The sequence below is a fragment of the Pteropus alecto genome, unplaced genomic scaffold (assembly GCF_000325575.1).
Source record: "Pteropus alecto unplaced genomic scaffold, ASM32557v1 scaffold109, whole genome shotgun sequence".
In the NCBI taxonomy this organism is placed as follows: domain Eukaryota; kingdom Metazoa; phylum Chordata; class Mammalia; order Chiroptera; family Pteropodidae; genus Pteropus; species Pteropus alecto.
The window spans coordinates 9822029-9838254 of NW_006494608.1; the positions used below are offsets into that span (position 1 = coordinate 9822029).

Below are 16226 nucleotides of genomic sequence, written 5' to 3' on the forward strand. Positions count from 1 at the left end.
GGTACTATTTAAATGATCTTATGTGTTCTTTGTCATACTAATGAAAATTATACCTTAACCAGAAAACAGAATTAAGCCATATATATGGCAATCTTTAAGAACACTTAGATTTTGCGATTATTGGATTACGATCATTAATGCTGCAATTTGTTGTTTTGAGGAAGAGAAAATGTACATTTGACAGAAAGATAAAATACTATGGCTTAGGAATTAAAGATGTAATTAAAAACAATGAGAGCAGGAAAACTTTGAAAAGCAAAAAGCATTATGAAAACATACAATTTTCTAATTATTTTTCAATGGCCTTGGCATAGTTTAAGTTGAGAGTTTAATACAATAATAATTTTTCCTGAAGTTATTCATTAGTCCTTTTTATATGTTTTAAAGAATTTGGTGTTTTTTCTTGTTTTACTAAGTGTCAAGCTCTATCCCCAACCAAATTAGGAAGTACAGTAATTTGCTGATGAAAAGGGGCAAGAATCTTTGCAAGTGAATTGATTCCTTTGAAGAACAAATTTTCCAAACTCAGACCACCTCTCTTTTTTTCCCCATGTTCCATATATTTAGTAACACTTCCTGGAGGGTGTCTTGGCACAGGCATGCTGATATTACACTAGATTAATGTCAGATTTCTGATTAATGAAGGCCCTTCCAACTGAATGAATGAGGCACAATAAATAACCAGAGATCACTGGTAAAGCAGGAAAGAAAAGCAGGAAAAGTAACCCACCACTGCAGGTAAAGCACATTGCCCTAGATTTAAAAATTATTCTTTAGGTTAATCTGTGAGCAAAGTGATTCATGAAATAAAGAAACAATACACTTGGGTAGACACTGTAACTATATTAAGACCATTTTTTATTCCTTTTTTGGAAATTGGTTGGAAATATTGCACATTTGGAGCAAATTGTGAACTGAAAAATACAGTTGTGATTCCCTTATATGTTTGTCATTTTGACAGGTGCCTTACAGGAGATAATTTCTTTTTAATTAACTATTCCAACTATTCTAGACACTTGAAGTCTATTTAGGTAGACTGTATCCAAAAAGTGAATATTCATATATTTAAATGGTCATTGTTATCATTATTTCTGTCTTCATATGGGGAATCCTTCATAGGAGGATTAAAGGAACTGTGCAGCGTCAGATGGCTCATATATGGCAGCTCATTCTGTTCGAACTCTGGTCTTTCTGACTGACTCCAGAGACTAGGAGCCTCAGCACTGAGCCTAACCACACTACACACTTAGTTCTGAAATCACTTGGCAGACAGTTGCTATAGGAGTTCAGCTAAAATTAGAATATGGCATATTCTTTTAAATTCATAACAAAGGCTATTTCAGGCTCTGAATGTGATGATCATAATGAACCTTCTCCATTTGTAGAATCTATAGAGCTTTTCAAATGATAGATTATAACAGCCCAAAGGAATTTTAAAATTACTTATTTAATAGAGATTCTTGCTGGCAAATTTGCTCTAGAAATCCATGCATCTCCCAAGAAAATGATAAGTACTTATTAGAAGCTTATTTAAAAAATTTGGTCTACTCCCCAGAACAGTGAATAATGAGGATATTTTTTTAACTTTCCTGAAAAATTACAACTAATTATGGAAAATTAAGTGTAAGTAGTATCAACATAGTTATTAGCACCACAAATTTGATAGACTTCTCTCCAAAAGAGAGCTATAAATTCCATAAAATAACAATTTTGAAAATGAATAAGGCCTATAACTATATACCATAGCTATATAGTTTTATTTTATAAGAAAAGAAAAAAATGAGTTAAAAATTGAAAGACGTGACCTCTAGAGCCTTTCAACTCTTGAGTTACTGTGCTTTAGTAATTTTTGAATGTATATAGTTTTATATTTATATTTAAATGTATATATACATATTTACATTTAAATTAGATGTTTATTTAAATATATTTTATATTTAACATATTTGTATTTATATAATATGTAAAATTTTTATATACATATATTAGGTATATCTCTCCATAGAAGATTTGAAGTGCTATAATTCTATAGGTAAACCATCATGAGTTATTTCATAGCTCTGAAATATGTTCAAAACTGGCTTACCATGATTGACATCAGCCAGACTCCGGGCAGTATAGAGCAGACATCTCAAGGGATAAACAAATGGAAATTATGTTCTTGATGGTCACCTGGACCTCTGCTCTTTCTTCTCCCCAAGATAAGGGGCTAATTTGCAAGCCCTTAAAATTACTAACTATGAATCTCCAATAGTGTTAGGTATTTTTATATTAAAATGTTATCTAAGTGATTTAAAAGGTTGGTAAAGAAAGTAATGCACATGATGACTATCTGTCAACATGCGTACATGTTCTGTCACCCCTGTGGGGTTTGGGCAGTGGTGTGGATGAGACTGGCATCCAGTGCTCTTATATCTGGTAGAGAACAGGAGAGATTCGAGTCATGGGGATGGTTGGAGGAAATGTGACACAGAATTGAAGGTGGACTGCAGTGAGTTGGTTAGAAGTTGAGGGGCTCACAGAAAACTGTGGGAAAAGAGATCAAGAGAAATGGTATTTTAAAAGGCAAATGCCATGGAGTTGTTGGCCAAGTGGCCAAGATTCCAACTGGAGATGGAAAAGAAATTTATACAAAAGAAAGTTACATGAAAAGGCTTGACTATGGACTAAAGGGTTGGAATAGAAAGCATAAGCCAAAGGCATGACTTTGAAGATCAGGTCCATAAAACAGGCTTTTCCTCTAGAAAGAGATTGAAAGCTACCATCAAATCTTTGAACCAGATCAATGAGAAGTTAATGTATTGGTCAAATGCAAGGATTTTATACTCCAACTGTGTAGGTTGAATCCTGGCTTTACCAGTTGTGGGACATTAGATAAATCACACAGCAGTTCTATATCCCAGGAAAATGGGGATAATGGTATCTAAATTGTTGTCAGGATTGAATTGCTATATGTAGAGCCCTTATAATAGCACCTGGCAGGGACAGACAGGTAAATTTCAATCCATAAAAGAAGTGTTATAATAATAATAACTATATGTATATGGTTTATATATATAGTATACATATACCAGTCACATAATTATTATTACTACTTCAGTTTTTCCCATGTAGAGGACTTAAGATAATGACACTGAACACGTGGTGTGCTCTTCAAGCCAGTTTCTAATTGCTGAGCCCTTTCTTCAAACAACATTAAATAATTAGAACATATAAAGCCCAGGTCCTTTGACTGCCATGGAGACCCCTGGGCACCACTATAGACCACATTTTGAAAATTAATGATGCCAAAGAGAGAATCCAAGGCTTGGAATTGAGTTGGAGTCAAGTTGAACCTGGAGTCAAGTTCTGCTATTAACAGGCTATGTGACATTCAGCAGGTTTTCACTGGGTCTTGGTTTCCTGATCCATATACTGTCAAGAGTTAGACGAGTTCAGTGGTTTCTGAACTCTGCCACTTTAAAACTGTAGGAGTTCTAGAAAAGTATGCCAGGAAGTTTTTGGGAATGAGTGGTGGGGAACTTGCTGAATGAGGAGAGGGAACCAAACAAGTTTAAGAGCCAGGGCTCCTCTGTTTCATATATTGGAATTCCATAATTGTTGGAAGAATGAGTATGACTGCTAAAGAAATTTAGATGATAAAAATTTCTTCAGTTTCAGTTAATCTCTAGTTCTTCAGAAATTTATTTATTGAACCAAAGTAGCGAAAGTAAGAACATGAATGAAAGCAACAAACCCTAAATTTGAGGAACCCGAATAATAAGGGAAGCAAGCAAGTAAATTATTTGCAAGGTGCTGTGCAGTGACCGAGATATTTCAATCTCCTTTACATCCCAGGAAAAGGCAAAACCTCTGTAACATGAATTTTATCTACATGCATCAGCCTCATTGTTTTTATGGGGAGCACGGACTGGCATAATGATAACTAAGTTTGTGGGTCAACGAGAAATATTACAATAGAAATATTATATATTTACAATCAGAGGCAACTAAAATGAACAATTATTTAAACACTATGCACGTTGTAGGACTTTTTATGTTAGCTACTCGTTTCAGAAAATATATCCCTTCCAAAGCAAATGTCAAATTAAAATTCTACAGTTATGATTGCTGTATTACTATTAGAAGTGTGTGTGAACTCAGAAGCTCTTGACCTGATTGAGATTTGAACAATGAAATATATTTAGGTAAATCAGGTTTCCATGTTCCCCCTGGACATAAAACCTGTAATTGATTACTGAATCTGTAGGCCATTTTTGTGGCTTGGATTAGCCCTACATTTAGTCCTCCTCATTTTCAGCTTGCTAAGAGCAAAGGAAAATTTATACACATATGTCAATATATAGAGAGAGTGGTAGCATCTGTTTATCTGTAATTTTGATAATAATTACTATTCAACAACAAGGGCTGATTACCCATATACATCACATATGGTGTGAGTTGAAGGCTGCCCACTGATTTTTCTCTTCAATTTTATCTTCTTGCCACCATTCAAAATTCTCGCTATTTTGCCATTGTGTATTTTTAGTTTCACTGATGAAATAATGTTAGCTTGGAGCAATATCACCCATTAACACTCCAGCATGGCTTAGTTTATCAGATTATTTTGGGAGAGTTGGGTGCTGGGGGACTGATACTAGTGATAGTAATGATTCAATGGAGGATAGAAATCAGAAGTTTGCAGCATGGAGGAAGAAGGTACATCTCATAGAGACCAGTAGGGAGTCATGAGGTCCCATTGGGCCCCACAAAGGACAAGATATTGACTGAAGTGTGCATGCATGGAGGAGAAATGCAGGGGCCAAACTTTGCCCTCTTGTGACCTAGCACAGTGCCTTGTACATAATCCATCTTCAGTAAGTGCTGGTTGAATCAAATTATTTTTGTCCTAGGGTGATTTTTTTCTAGAACTAAAGTTGAGATTTTATGTTATATATTTTAGTTATTAAAAATGTTTTGTATGGCCTATTTTCTAAAATCAAGATTCTTAAAGAGACATGATTTTCTGTTTTAAAGTTGTTTAAATAATACATTTTTTGCCAGAAAAAATTCTTTTTAAGGAGAAAAATTTCAAATATAAAGTATAAATAATTCTTCCTTTAATAAGACAGTTCCTATTATAGCCATTGAATAACACACCTGCTGCAAGGATGTTATTTTTTTCGCCAATTCATGTGCACAGCTCTGATTAGAGGAGGTAAAAGATGCACATCTCTTTCAAATGGTGAATTAGACCTAGTGGGGATGGGGAGATATGTTTTATTAAAACAGATTTTATAATTATGAAAGCTCCAAATAACTCTCTTAAAAAAAAAATACTTTTCAAAAATGTAATTCTCTCACTCTTTATATGTTATGGTACTATTGATTTCAGAAAAAACTACATTAAGAACATCTTTCTCCAGTGCTAATATCATTATTGCTCCACAAAACACTTTATATCAAGGTTTCCTGAAGAAGAAATTTTAATAAGCATCCTTTTCACACTTTTTCTTCTATCCAGGATTTGCTCACTTTTGCTGTTTTTAGAATAAGTGCACAAATGTTACAATATCTTTACAAAGTAAAATCAGAAGATAATTCTCAACCCATGTGCCTTGGTTTAAGCTTTGACTCTATTGTTAATTTATATCACTATTCAGATGCACTCATTTAAAAAATCATAGTCACACAATAATGTTAAAAAGTTAAGTTTTTAAAAGTTTAAAAATATGCATTGTTACCTCCAAACATAAGATTTAGATTAACCTTTTCCTATTCATTTCCAGGGCTACAGCAACACACAGGGGCCAGATTATTTTCAAAGATGCTTTAGCCCAGCAATTGTGTGAACAAGGAGGTAAGAATCATCTTTGATTTCTGTTGTTTGTGTCAAAATTATTTATGGTAGGTTTTATGTTCTATGTATTGAGTAAGCATTTCATTACTATTACTTAACCATGTTGCTTTAAAAATGGAATTATCTCTTCATATCCCTAGTAATTATGTAGTAGTTAGTGACAAAGATCTGAAGACTTCTGAAAATACTAAGTATGAACAAAACGGACTAAGAGAAAATTGATCTTCTTTTCACAGTTTTTTTAATGAATTACATTTAGTTGCCCTGAAAATATAGATCTTAGTAATTTTAGAATTCTACAAAAAAAACCTTAATTCTACAAAAACATTTCTGATTAATTTACTATTTAAATTTCTTATAAATTTTGTTGAAAATGTTTGATTACTGCTTTTAATGTTCAATCATGTTGTTATCTATATGCTTTTTTCAGCTGTGTGCACTAATTAATTCCAGACTTATAGATAGATACTGGATATTTTAGATAGATGAAATGTACATTGAGCAGTCACATTAAGTGATTTCTGCTTTGTGACTGCCTCATACACATCCAGACTCTCACCCATACCAAACTCTCATAGATGCATGAATGCATATGTACGCACACACACAGTGAAAAGGTAAAAACCAGGATCCATGCCCTCACACAAATTTGATTCCTCTTGAACTTTCACCCAACTTTGTGTTTTCAGTATAGCATTTCCCACTTCACATATGATTTTCCTTTGAAAATTGGTGGATGCCACCCTTGAGAGACAGAGATTCTCAAATAGAGGAACCATGCCTTAGTGCTCTTTGGTTCCCCAGAACCTAACATAGTGCCTGGAGTATGACAGCTCCTCAAAAAAATGTTAATAGATTGAATACAAGTTTTTCTCAGCTATACATGTGTTTCTTGATTTAAGCATCTTGATGAAGGATACATTTGAAGCCAGTTTTTTTCAATGCCATGTCTTTTTACCATCATCATAGGCATATTATCAGTTTTTTGTTTACAGAGTGATATTTGAGTGAAATTTATTAATTTAAGAATTACATATTGAATTTAAAGGAAATTTCTATTGATTATTGCTCTGCTAAAGATAATCTAATGGATCATAGGAGAGAATAATGAAAAATTGTATTGGTTTTTAAAAGGCCTAAGAAAATACCATTTATTATTTATAGTAATATGTACATCATCAATATTGCTTTATCTAAGTAATGGGATACTTGATGATTACTACTGGCAAATTTCTGATAATTTACATACATAACTCTTGAATGAGAAAACCCCATTCTAATTATAGTTTCAAATGTATTATCAGTGTTCATTGATTAAACAGACTTTTATTCTGTGATTTTTGAGAATAAAAATAAATGTAATTGCCTTTATAGTAGGCTCAAAAAATTTATCACAATATGTCTTTTTTTCAGACTGTGAAAATGTTCACATTATTGAAAACATAAAACACCATATAGCAGTGAACACTGATATCCTGAAACTGCATATTGCCTAAAAAATGTCTAATTAACATTTATCATTACCTAAAAGTTGGTTTCTCTTAAGCCTCGGATTTTTTAATCTTTCATATTGTAAATTAGTTGTTGGGATGGGTTTATTTAAAATGAAAAGAAAAAGCTAACTAAGAAAAATCACTTGGAAAAAGATCTTAGCCAGTGAGGGGAAAAAAAGCCTTATATATCAGTGTTGCATGAGAACATGATTTACATGATGGTAGACGTGAATGTTATGAAAAATGGTCTTCGGCCCAAGACAAAGGAAAACACTGAGCTTTTCAATAGCATCTAATCAACTGAAATCATATCAATCCATCCAAGATAGGGTGGAAAGAATACTAACAAGAGTGATGGCTTCCTGCTGTCAGGAATAATAAGGGAAATAATTGGTGCTATAAACTGTATATTTATTTTGGCCCTGTCTACTTTTAATTAAAACATTAATTATCTTCTCAAATAAAATAATATAAATTTGACATGTAATAATTTGTATGCATTAGATGAGGAATATCTAATATATTTATTAGAGAGAAAAAAATGACAATTTATATACCACAGTACAATGCCTTTCAATTACAACATACTTAGTTTGTTGATTTAAATCAAATTAAGCAATTTAAACAAAGCAAATTTTGCTTTGTGGAGCTAGAAGGCAGCTACTACTACAAGACTGAATTGCTGGCTAAGCATATTAAAAAGTAAAAAGGTCAGAACATACTAGTGATGTCTTAGATAGTTTAATCGTAATCCCTTCAGACAATCTCTGAAGGATTTTATTCTGGAAACATCCAGTATACCTGTAAGACCCTTCCTAACTCATAGTGCTAAACATGGGTATAAAAAAGAAAAGACCCATTTCCTATTCTTGAGTCCTGGGATGTAAATGGCAGGTCAGTGGATCACAGAGGGAGCTAAATTTGCCTGGGCTCCTTAGGAAGGGCATCCTAGGGAGCAAGCCCTGAAGGATCAGCATCAGTTCAAGGACAAAGGGGAGAAGATTCCATCTCCCTCCTCCTTCTTATTCCCACTGATCTGCCTTAGATTAGGCCCCATTGCCTCCTTTGGAAATTGCTTAATAGCCTCCTGCCTAGTTTCCCTGCTCCTGCTTTCTCCACACCCTGTAGAGAACTGCTATAATGAGCTTTCTAAAATGGAAATAGAATTCTATCATTCCTTGCTTAAAACCCTTCAGTATCTCAATTGAAGGCAATAATTTATCTTTAAAGTTCCTACTGCTTATCAAAACATGCAAGGAAAATTCTTTACAATCTGGCCTCAATTTTCCTTCCCACCTCATTTTTTGTCATTCTCTCATTCCTCCTTAAATTTCCTGAAATGCACCTCACTTGATCACTCCACTGTTATTTGTACTCTAGACCCTCCCTGTTTCCTTTGTCTGAACTACCCTTTTAGGTTTTCTTCATCTGGTTAAGTCAGGCTTTCAGACTCTGCTTAGGTATTACCTGTTTCTGAAAAAAAAAAAAAACATCTCTGATGCCCACTCAGGCCCCTTCTCAGGCTGATCTTGGCAACTCTCATTCATGATGACATAACTCTCAAAGCATAATAATAACACAAATGAAAACACTGTCAGCACAATTATGGGCTAGACTCCACTCTAAATACTCTACGAACTCATTTAATATTTACAACCACCCTCTGAAGAAGAAACTATTATTATCTTCACTTTAAAGATGAGGAAACAAAGGCACAGTGAGAATAACTTGCTTAAATTTACACAACTAGAAATTAGCAGAGCTAGGACTGAAGCCAAGGCAGTTTGGCCAGTGGCCTGTGGTATAGCCATCATATCACACTGCCTTTCAAAGATGTCTCTTACTTGAGCATGCATTCATTCATTTGACAACTATTAATGCATGTTGTAATAAGAACATTATTACACGTGCCGTGTCTGCCATTAGATATCAACTTCTTGAGGGTACGAAATGTGTTTTGTATTTATTTTTTATTTTTTAATTTTATTAAATTTTGTTTTTATTACAGGTGACATACAATATAAATATTAGTTTCAGGTGTACAACATAGTGATTAGACATTTATGTAACTGACAAAGTGATCACCCCGATAAATCTAGTACCTACCTAACAACATACATAGATATTAGAATATTATTGACTATATTCCCTATGCTATACTTTACATCCCCAGAACTATTTTGTAACTACCAACTTGTACTTCTTAATCCCTTTCCCTTTTTAACCCACCTATCCTCCCAACTTTGCTCCCATTTAGTAACCATCAAAATATTCTCTATGAATTTGTTTGTTTTGTTTGCTCATTTATTTTGTTCTTTAGATTCCACATATAAGTGAAATCATATAGCATTTGTTTTTCTCTGTCTGACTTACTCTACTTATTATGATACCCTCTAAGTCCATCTATGTTGTTGAGGATGGCAAGATTACATTCTTTTTTATGGCTGAGTAATATGCCATTGTATATATCTGCTATCTCTTCTTTATTCATTCATCCATTGATGGACATCCAAGATGCCTCCATATCTTGGGTATTATGAATAATGCTGCAGTGAACACATGGATATACATGTCCCTTTGAAGTAGTGTTTTGAGTTTGTTTGTTTGGGTTTTTTTTTGCGGGGCGGGGCGGGGGGCGATAAATAACCAGAAGTGGGATAACTGGGTTCTTCTTTGTCTCTTGTTAATAGCCTTTGTTTTAAAGTCTACTTTGATATAAGTATTGCTACCCTAACTTCTTTTTTATTTCCATTTTCATGGAACATCTTTTTCCATTCCTTTCCTTTCATGCTGTGTATGTCATGCAATCTGAAGTGAGTCTCTTGTAAGCAGCATACATAAGGGTCTTATTTTCTTATTCATACTGCCATGCTATGTCTTTTGATTGGAGCATTTAATTCATTTACATTGAAAGTAATTGTTGATAGATATATAGTTATTGCCATTTTATTATTCATATTGTTCTTCTTTTTCTTTTTCTTAAAGAATTCTCTTTCACATTTCTTACAATTTTGGTTTGATGGTGATGAACTTCTCTAGTTTTTTTCTTATCTGGGAAGCTCTTTATCTGTCCTTTGATTCTAAATGATAGCTTTGCTAGGTAGAGTAATCTTGGTTGTAGGTCCTTGCTTTTCATCACTTTGAATATTTCCTGCCAATCCCTTCTGGCCTGCAAAGTTTCTGTTGAGAAATCAGCTGACAGGCTTATGGGAGCGCCCTTAACTGTTTTTCTCTTGCTACCTCTAAGAGTCTCTCTTTGTTTTTAACTTTTGGCATTTTAATTATAATGCGGCTTAGTGTGGGTCTCTGGGTTTATCTTGTTTAGGTCTCTCTGTGCTTCCTGGGCTTGTATGTCTATTCCCTTTACCAGGTTAAGGAAGTTTTCCATCATTATTTCTTCAAATGGGGTTTCCATTCCTTGCTCTCTCTCTTTTCCTCCTCGTACCCCTAAGATGCAAATGTTGGTAAGCTTGATGTTATCCCAGAGAACTCTTAAATTATCCTCACTTTTTCATATTTTTATCTTGTTGCTGTTCTTTTTGGTTTATTTCCACTCTCTTTATCTTCCAAATTGCTGATTGACCCTCTGCTTCATCTAATCCGCTGTTGATTCCTTCTAATGAATTTTTTATTTCTGTTTTTGTATTCTTCATTTCTGACTGCTTCTTTTTTAAGTTTTCTATCTCTATTTTTATGTTTCCTATTTCTTTGTTGAAGTTCTCACTGAGATCATTGAACATCCTTATAAGCAGTGTTTTGAACTCTGTATCTGGTAGATTGCTTGTCTCCATTTTGTTTAGTTCTTTTTCTGGAATTTTGTCTTGTTCTTTCATTGGGAACATATTTGTCTCCCCATTTTTGTTGTCTACCTGTGTTTGTTTCTATGTATTAGGTAGAGCTGCTATGTCTCCCAGTCTTGGCAGACTGGCCTTTTATAGTAGGAGTCCTGTGGGGCTCTGTGGCACAATCGCCCTTGTTCACCTGAGCCAGGTGCTCTGGTGGTGTCCTTTGTGTGGGTTGTGTGTGCTATCCTGTTGTTGTTGTGAAGGTGAGCCTTGATTGCTGTTGGCACATCAGTGGGAGGGACTGACCCTTGAGCTGATTGGTTGTGAAAACTAACCATAACTGCACTGGAGCATCTCTTGTACTGGGGCTCACCCTATGGAACAGGATTTGCTTTAGCCAGGCTCTGGTGACAGCCAAATCTGCCCTTTGGGTGTGTCACTTGAGGAGGAGGTTGGGTGATGCTCTGATGTGGTCTGAAGCTGGCCGCCAGTGAATTGGTTCTGGAACCTCTTGGGAGAGGAGCTCTGGTGCAGACCAAGGTCAGTTGCTGTCTGTGCCCTACCTTGGGCCACTTAGTATGAGCTACAAAGTGATCTGCAGATGGTTGCCACTTGTGCTGGGCTTGGAAGTGCCTGCAACAGGCTGAGCTGTGAACTGAGGCCAGCTGCTGTTAGTGCCAGGCTTAGGGCTTCTCGGCAAGAGGTATGGGGCATGCTGAAGCCAGATGCTGCTTGTCTGGGTTTTGTGAACCTTTGAGAGATTTTAGGAAAGTCCTCAGCATGAGCCAAGATAGGCATTTTTGTATGGAAAAGCCACTTGCAGCAGCTTAGGTAGGCCCACAAGTTGGATGTGTATGTTTTGCGGGGGGAGGTCTCGGAATCACTGGAGTGGAGCCAATAGTGTTAGCTAGGGTGATAGAGAATCAGCTATGGTGCCCATCTGTGGGTGCAGGCTGGTGGAGAGAGGGTTCAACAAAGGAACAATGGCTTCTGCCAGCACTTCTGTCTGGGAGAGAGCTGTTCCTCCAGCCCTTGCCCTGATGCCAGATAATTCAGTTCCTTTTCATATGTCCGTGGCGCCTTTCAAGCTGCTGCCCTAATGCTGGAGCTCAGAGCAAATGAGTCTGTCAGTGAATAAGTTTGAGCGTGGGCCCTTTAAGAGGAATGCCTGGGACTCCTGCTGCCCTCTGTCTCACTCAGACACAGTCTCCGTTGGTTTTTACAGTTATAAGTTGTGGGTACTTCTCTTCTTGGCACTAGAGCCCTAGGCTGAGGTGCCTGGTGTGAGGCTGAGATCCCTTCCTCCTCAGAGGGGACCTCTGCATCCATATACCTCCCAATTTTTAATCACCACACACGAATGTGACACCAGCTCGTTCCTCATCTTCGCCCCTTCTACCAGTCTCTACATGGCTTCTTCTGTACATTCTTAGTTACAGTAATTCCGTTCAGCTAGACTTCAGGTGATTCTCAGTGGTGGTTGTTCTGTAGCTTAGTTGTAATTTTGAGGTGATCTTGAGAAGAGGTGAGCACAGTGTTTATGTACTCCATCATTGTGACTCACGATTGTACTTTTTATTACTGAATTTCTGAGGCATTTCACAATATCTGGTACATAGTATGCACCCAGTATATGTTTATCAAATGAATAATAAAACAAAATAGTCTGATAGGTGTGGGAAAAGGAAGCTGCCCAGCTATTCAGTATAGCTAAGCCATGAAGCTGGGAGCATAAGTGTATCGGCTCATAAATGGCCCTCTGTTACATGCTCAGGAGCTTAACCATTGTAGGCAGTGGGAAGCAGGAGAGTGACATGAATAATTGTGTATTAAAAAGAAAATTGAGGGTGGGGTGGAATAGGTTGTAAAGGTTAGGACTAGAGCAGTGAAACACAGTAGTGGGATACTGTAGTCATCCTGGTGAGAGCAAAATTTCACGGTAAATTTAAATAATGTCTTGGAGACCAGAAGATGTGGATATGTTAGAGAAACTTAAGAGAAGGTGTCATGTGGGGAGTGACAGTGGGAGAAGACCGAGGGTGACTCTGTTGTTTCCTGCCTGGGTGACTGGGTGGATGTTGATGCCAGGAAATGAGAAAAGAAATGAAGAAAGCATTAGAATTGTTTGGAAGAGAAGATAATAAATTGGGTTTCAACATACTGGCTGTGATGCAGTCGCTTTCCATCCCACAGGGCTCTCTAGCAGCCTGCTGAGAAGAGAGGCAGATTTGAGAGCCATCAGCATACTGATGCTGAAAGGGGAATCTAATCATCCAGGGGGAGCCTCGGGGGGCAGGGAGGAAGGGGCTGAGTGTAGAATGCTAGTGACTGCACAGGAGAAGGAAGAAGAGGGAATTCTGGAGAAGGGGCAAGCTTCAGAGGTGGGGTAAACTCAAGGAAAACATTTCCATATGGTGAAGATGTTCAACAGGGACATGCAAGGGATGAAGTCAACAGGGACAAAGGCTTCTGAGGGAATGCAAGGGATGAAGTATGAAAAATAGCTTTAGGTTTTTGCAATTAGAAGGTTATTGGTTGTTTGAGTAAATTAAGATGGTTTCAGAAGAGGCCAGACCACCCGAGGCTGCCTTGTAGTATGGAAAATTCTTGCCCAGGCTTTAGAGTGAGTCAAGGCAAAGGAAATTATTGTGAGTTGAGAAGCAAATTGAGGCAGTGTTTAAAGTTGAGGCTTTGGAAAAAATCTAGGATTACAGGGACATTGTACTTTTAAAGATGGACTAGAATTTTGGATGCTTCCAAGAATACCCAAAGTCAGTTCTTGTGGATAGAGTGAAGGATGGAGCCTGGATAAATGGTTTTTGGTAATTCTGTCTCTCTCTGTCTCTGTCTCTCTGTCTGTCTCTGTCTCTGTCTCTGTCTGTCTCTGTCTCTCTGTCTCTCCCTCTCCCTCTCTGTCACACACACACACACATACTTTTTCTCAGAACATGTATAGATAGATAGATATAGATAGATATAGGCATCCAATACTTTGTAGCCAGAACACCTAGAATTAATAGGTTGGATTTAGAGCTTGATTCAGTGTGGGAAAATGTACATCATAGGGAACCATGGGGTATCTCAATAAGAAGACGTTACGGGGGTGGCGTCATAGTATAGTGGTTAGCACGTCTGCTTTACACGCAGAAGGTCCTGGGTTCGCACCCCAGGTGGAGCCACAGACCATACTCCGGGTGCACCTGGGCCCTGGGTGCACACCGCAAGCATGTGGAAGGAGATGCCCTGCCTTTAGAGATCCAGTTCTTAGGGGGAAACGGCAACAACCATAAGTCAGGGGTGGAAGTGGGAGAGGGGGGGAAATAAAGAGGGGCAAAAAAAAGATGTTACAAAAGGATATACTGTGAGATTCGGGCCTATATTTTATGATTTTGACTAGAGTTTAGGAAGTGGGGCTTTGCTCTGGATTGAATGTTTTCAGGAAATAAGGGTAATACTATGGCTAGGGGTCTCAATAAATCTTATCTAGAGGGAGGGAAGACGAAAGCAAGCTAAAGCTATAATTAACCAGGAGAGGGGAGATTCCTGGCATATTGATAGTTGGACAGTGTTCTGGTTGTACCTGTGTTTACCGATGATTATGAAGTGTTCCTGTCTTGATCCATAACCATCACAGAGTGGCTTTGTCTGAAGCTGTTGTTCTGTGAAATTGTTTATGTTCTACAAAAGAACAACAGGCCCAGCTATGAGTGCTAGGCCAGCTCCTGGATGCTAGCATTTTATTATTTTTAAATTTTGTTGAGGCTGAAGAGAGAATGCTAGTGGGTAGTCATTTACTTTTGTATTTAGGCTTTACAAGGACTTTGAAATCACAGTCAAAGTATGTCTGGCTCTAGGCTTTGTGTGACCTTACTCTTGAGTTCCTGGCACAAAGTATAGGCTCAATAAATGAAAAAGGGAAGGAATCACTTCTAAGAACTGAGAGAGAATTCTAAGTTACAGCTCCCATGTTTCCTTCTGTGTGAAGACTTGTCTAACTCTTCTTAACATGATTGATCTCTGTTGTGTCATAATTGTGTATTTAAATACTCATGTCCCCCCGCCCCACTGGAAGCTTTTTGAAAGCAAGAGCTCTGGGTTAATTTTTTGTTTTTCTTAACATTTAACAATGATTGACATAATGCAAACACTCATAAATATTGGCTAAATATTCACCTTAAACATTTTAATATTGAAGAATCACTGCCCATTCTCAGAAATCTTCTTTAACCTCAAGCTTTGCCAAAGAACACTGATAGTCAGTGTGGCTGTTACCAAAGCAATGTTCTTTTTTTTTTTTTTTTTTTTAAGGCAAGGCAACCCTTGGTTGACCTCACCAGATTGCAAGGCCCTTGTCAACTTACAATCCCTTATTTTTTATTTTTTATGTCTAGAGCACTTGGTCTTCCTAGGTGGTATCCCATCCAAGTACTAACCAGGCCCGACCCTCTTTAGCTTCTGAGATCAGACAGGATTGGGCTTGTTCAGGGTAGCATGGCTGTAGACCCAAAGCGATGTTCTTTACACTGACCTCAGGTTGAAAAATATACGAACCATCATGTTAAGAAATCTGAAAATTGTTCATGGATTTCCATCTAAACACTAATGAATATTGAGACATAAACCAGGTTCAGGGATTTTAGACCTTCACCATGAATCCTGAGGTCTCAAGTAATTGTAAACACATCTTTAGCCTAGTTCTTCTTACATGTCACAGTACAGACAAAGAACCAGGGCATTCTCATCTTCAGTTTGGGGTGGGGCTAGGGAGGTACTATACAATAGTTTCAGTTGTTTCAAAAGTGGGAGATGATTAGGTTCATTGCCTAGCAGTAGAAAACAAAGAAGTGAATTTATTTAACATTCAGTACTCAATGAAGATTACTGAATACCTACTATGGGCTAAGACTGTTCTAGGCTAGATCTTAGGATACATGAGTGAAAAGAGTGAAGATCCCTGCTCTGCTGGAGCCTGCATTCCAGTGGAGAGGATTCAATAAATAAGATATAATAAATGATTAAATGTGATATCCTGTTAGAAGGTGACAAATGCTGTAGGAAAAAATGAAAACTAAATAGGGGAAGACTGCATGGATGGGTAGAGGGGAAAGA

At 37.0% G+C, this 16226-nt stretch overlaps 1 protein-coding gene across 2 annotated transcripts in view; it reads left to right on the plus strand.

Annotated features, from left to right (window-relative positions):
- RELN (reelin) overlaps positions 1-16226 on the plus strand; it is a 457821-nt gene that overhangs the window by 183486 nt on the left and 258109 nt on the right. For both annotated transcript variants that reach the window (XM_006925407.2, XM_025041934.1), the window contains exon 4: positions 5769-5839. In XM_006925407.2, the coding sequence (XP_006925469.1) occupies positions 5769-5839 (71 nt within the window). The remainder of the gene's footprint in view (positions 1-5768; positions 5840-16226) is intronic.